A 4,886-nucleotide genomic window follows, 5' to 3' on the forward strand; every position below is an offset into this window, starting at 1 on the left:
TGGAGAAATCCAGAGTGTGTTTGTCCACATCAGCAAGAGAGACGTCAGACTACATCAACGCCTCGTATGTCACGGTGAGACACTCAGAGCTTCTCCAGTCACCTCTTCAGCTTATTTACATTCAGATCAAGACTCATTCATGCGTTCACTTCAGGGTTATCGGCAGAGCAAAGAGTTCATCATTACCCAGAATCCTTTGCCCAGCACAGTGAAGGACTTGTGGAGGATGGTGTGGGATCACAACGCCCAGGTTATTGTTTCACTGCTGGACGCGAGCAGCACGGTCAGTTTTTTGTTTTTTTTTTATCGCACAATGCTTTATAGCATCGTGCTCATTTCCTGCCTGTCTTCCACTGCTGAATGAAACAGATTGTCCTTTCATTCATCTCTCATTCACTCTCTCCCTCCCTCTCTCGTTCCTTTATTCCGTTTCCAGACAGAAGACAGCGAGCCAATCATATTCTGGCCTGCGAGAGATCAGCCAGTCAGCTACGAGACATTTTCCGTTTCGTTAAAAGGGGAGGGCCATGTGTGTCTGTCCAATGAAGATATGTTGATAGTGCAGGAGTACATCCTCGAGGCCACGCAGGTAACATCATATCAGCTGCACAGCCAATCAGATTCCACCGCTAACATTAGCGACGCAAAGTGGATCAGAGGTTTTACCCACAATGCACCAAAAGGAAGACATCATACTAAAGCTCAGAGAATCGATTCAGAGAGATGCAAATGAGCGTTTTTTTTTTTTTTTTTTTTTTGTCATTTCCCAAAAATCGTTCAGAAACATGAACACAGGCATCTGTTTTGAAGATGGCAGCTGGTGCCTGCCGGACGATTGTGGAAAATATTAGGAGGAGCAAATGGCTGCTGACGAAAGTGAGAACTGAGTCTGTTAAACAACACATCTGGTGCTTTTCACACACTTAGCATTAAACCATCTGTATCTGCCGAAGCATATTGATCATAAACACACACACTTAAAAAAAAAAAAATAAAAATCTGCCAAAAATGAAACATTTCTTACAATGTACTTACCCTCAGAGCATCCAAGATGTAGGTGAGTTTGTTTCTTAATCAAGCCATATTTGCAGAAATGGAGCAAATGCAGCATTACATCAAAGAATGGATAAAAAAAAAACATTACAATAATCCATGAGTAAACTATGAGACCCTATTAATAAAGCAAGTGTTTGTAAGAAACAAATGTCCCTTTAAAATAGCAGTCCATAATCCATAACAACACTTCCTCCAGTGAGAAAAAAAAAAGAAAGAAATCCATTTCCCAAATTCCATTTTGGATTCTTTTTTTTTCCTAGACTAGTTTTAATAGTTACATTTAAAAATATTCAAGAAAAAGCATGTCTAATTACTTGAAATCATGTTAACTTTCACAATTTAACATCAATTCAAAAGAGGCCTTTTTGTGTTGTCCAGTAATACTTTCCATTTTCATGGTTTCATAAAATGTTTATGGTTTCATAAAATGTTAATCATTAAAAGCATCTCTTATTATTTGAATTCATAAAAATATATATATATTTTTTTTTCTCTTTTTTTTTTCCAGAAATGCCATGTTATGTATTTACATTTTTCTGGTAGGCCTCAATTTTCCTTAAAAATAAGTGCTGGGCAATGACTAATATAAAAAGTATACACACATACATTTAATGTTCGGCAAGGGTTAATAACCGTACGTGTGTAGTCTGTATCATTCATTCAGACGTACACAACATAAAGAATTGATATTTAAATTCTAAGTGATGATGCATCCATCCATCAACTAATTCCATCAATCTGTCTGTGTTTTCCACATCACAGAAATCAAAGAGCCCTAAAATGCTTGTTTCTCATAACCTGTTTTCTCTCTTTTTTTTCAGGATGACTTTGTTCTAGAAGTGAAGCATTACCGGGCTCCACGCTGGCCCAACCCAGACAGTCCCATCAGTAACGTCTTTGAGCTGATCAACATCATCCAAAAAGAGTCCGGCTCCAAAGATGGACCTATGGTCGTTCATGACGAGTGAGTCGCGTCTTGGCCCTGAAGGAGATGCACACTGAGTCTTGGAAAAGATGTGTTGTTTCTGTTCCAGAAGTTAGTGTGCGTCTCACTGTCTGCTGTCTGCGTAATAAACCAGTGGGAATATCCAGCCTGCTTTATGCTGCTCTGTATGATGGACCAGCTGTTAAACTGTAATAATAGCTGGTAAACAGTAAAAAATAGTAAGCATTCGCTGAATTAAATAATTGACTTTTATATTTTCGGTGTGCTACAGCCAAAAGAACAGATTCAAATATTATCTGGGGAATAGTGAATTTGTATTTAGTCAATCTTAGTTATTAGATGGAAAAACCTCAAGAGAAACAATTTTAGTACAAATATAAGGCTGTTAAAATGCTGGGGCCAATAGGGTTTCAAAAGAAATCTCTTATGCTCACAAAGTGAGCATTTATTTAACCATACAGTTAAAATAGTCTTTTTAAAAAAAATTATTTTTTTTTTTACATATTTGGTAGTTAGAAAATGTTCTTACTATGTTAAAACAAAACCTACTTTGTGCAATACAGTTTGCTTAATATATTTTTTCTAAGAATTCTGATGAATAGAAAGAACAATACATTTATTTGAAATAAATTTAAAATTGATCTTTGAAAAATGTGAAATTTAAATTTTTTAACATATATTTGTAGTATTACTTTTTGATCAATTTAATGCTTTAATGCAATTTAAACAAGTCCGTTCCGGATCATTAGAATTCATAAAAAAATATAATAATAATAATTAACTAAAACTTGAAATGTATTTATGTAACACTTTCACAAGACATATTGTTCCAAAGCCATGCTTCAAATAATATTTTAAAGGAAAGGGAGAGATCAAAGAATGAAAATATTTTTCTAGTACTTATGTTAAAACTGCACACCAAAATGAATGACCAGTGATGTTAAATTATGCACTCACTTGTTATATAAGGTTCGATCACACACAAAAAAAGTCATAGACAGTACCTTAAATCAGTTTTTTTGGAATGGAATTTTTGTAGGATTGAACTTTCTTGCCTTCAAATCCCCTGCTTTTAATAAAATACTAATAAAGTGTTTATATATTGACATTTCAATTGTATCTATTTAGAAAAAATTCAAATTTAGGATATATTAGGTGAAATGGGTTGAGTGATGTAATCTGGGAGCACTTGTTTGATGCTTTATCACTGATTTGTGTAATGTGTGTTTGTGCAGAGATGGCGGTGTGACTGCTGGAACCTTCTGTGTGCTGTTCACTCTGCTGCAACAGCTTGAGGCCGAGAGCGCTCTGAACGTCTACATGATGGCCAAGATGACCAACCTCATGAGGCCTGGAGTCTTCACTGACATCGTGAGGGCTCATCTGCCTGCTTTCATTCAAGAACACAGTTTTAACAAAATCAAACACTAAAACATCAGCCTCAAATTATGATATATATATATATATATATATATATATATATATATATATATATATATACGCACACACACACTTTATATATATTCAAAAATAGAGCTAACACATGCTATACGTAAAAATGCATCAACTTGCAAATATTTATAGAATCTAATACATATAATGTTGACCTATAAAATAACCCACCTATGCAAAAACTTGTGAGTTTTTAGGCCATATATATATATACACACACACACACACACACACATACATACATACATACGTGTGTGTGTACGTGTATATTGTGAGAGTATTGACCCAATAAAATGTCTAGATTATATTTATAGGTTAGTTTTAGTGTGAACATTAATCTTTTATAGTTTGTATGAGGTCTTTTATATTTCAAGATATTTATTTTTATAGTGTTAGTATTTTCCATGTGTCTGCAGACTATTGGCATTTATACATTTTAAAAGAAATGTAGTGTGTTTTTTTTTTTCCATCTCTCCGGAGTTGGCAGCAGTTCTGATGAGGAAAAGTCAGTCATTAATAATCCTGCCCTGAGGTGGAATTAACTCAAATCCACAAGGGAAAATTTAATATTTAGAGTGGTATGTTGTGGTCAAACTACCAACATGTTCTTGTTTTTTAATTTTAATTTTTTTTTTTTTTTTTGTGGGATAGGATCAGTATCAGTTCCTCTACAAAGCCATTCTGAGTTTGGTCAGCACCCAAGACGACGAGCGGGCGCTTCAGTCCTCGGATAACAACGGCACGGTCCCAGGAGGCATCTCGAGTGCGGCCGAGAGTCTGGAATCCTTGGTGTAACCATAGCGACGAGCCGGCACAGGAAAAAGACTGCTTTTTTTTCTATCAAAGAATGCTCTTGTTTTTCCCCAGTCCATCTCTGAACTGATAGCGCTCTGCTGGATGCAGCGCCGGCGGTAAATGTGTGCCTTTGTACACTCCACGTTTTTATTCATCCTTTCTCTTTTAAATCGCCACCTTGTGCTAATGTCTTACGTACTAATGTCTTCTCATAGAGTCATATTTATTTGCTTAAAAGCTTGTTTAAAGGGAAACATCTTTTTTTATTTTAATAAGACCGTTTTTTTTATTTAGTCTATTTTTTTGTAGTAGAATTTGAGCCACTGTTTTTTCATACAGATATACAAAGAAAGTGGCAAAACCAGTCGTGGATAAAGGGCAGGAAATAATATTCTAATGTGTAAATAATATTACAGCGACCACGTCAATGGACCAAATTTCTATTTATGTCTAGAATTTTATATTTGAGGCGCTAGTGCTGCAAGACATGGCTGCATTTTAATAATTTAGTCAGATTTGAAATGGTTTTAATATTCCTGATGCCGCTGTGTTTTGTTACTGACATATAAGATGTTTTACTGACACTAGATGTACCAGATGTTTTTGTCTGTTCGTAGGATTAAACGAATCAAAGCAC

At 35.2% G+C, this 4,886-nt stretch overlaps 1 protein-coding gene across 6 annotated transcripts in view; it reads left to right on the forward strand.

The window, feature by feature from the left end:
* Window positions 1–4,886, forward strand: part of ptprz1a (protein tyrosine phosphatase receptor type Z1a) — a 52,030-nt gene extending 47,144 nt beyond the window's left edge. For all 6 annotated transcript variants that reach the window (XM_043228620.1, XM_043228619.1, XM_043228621.1 and 3 more), the window contains 6 exons: window positions 1–74; window positions 155–283; window positions 437–589; window positions 1,878–2,020; window positions 3,238–3,373; window positions 4,106–4,886. In XM_043228620.1, coding sequence (XP_043084555.1) covers window positions 1–74; window positions 155–283; window positions 437–589; window positions 1,878–2,020; window positions 3,238–3,373; window positions 4,106–4,249 — 779 coding nt within the window. In that variant the 3' untranslated portion in view covers window positions 4,250–4,886. The remainder of the gene's footprint in view (window positions 75–154; window positions 284–436; window positions 590–1,877; window positions 2,021–3,237; window positions 3,374–4,105) is intronic.

Source organism: Puntigrus tetrazona, chromosome 25, assembly GCF_018831695.1.
Source record: "Puntigrus tetrazona isolate hp1 chromosome 25, ASM1883169v1, whole genome shotgun sequence".
Classification (NCBI taxonomy): domain Eukaryota; kingdom Metazoa; phylum Chordata; class Actinopteri; order Cypriniformes; family Cyprinidae; genus Puntigrus; species Puntigrus tetrazona.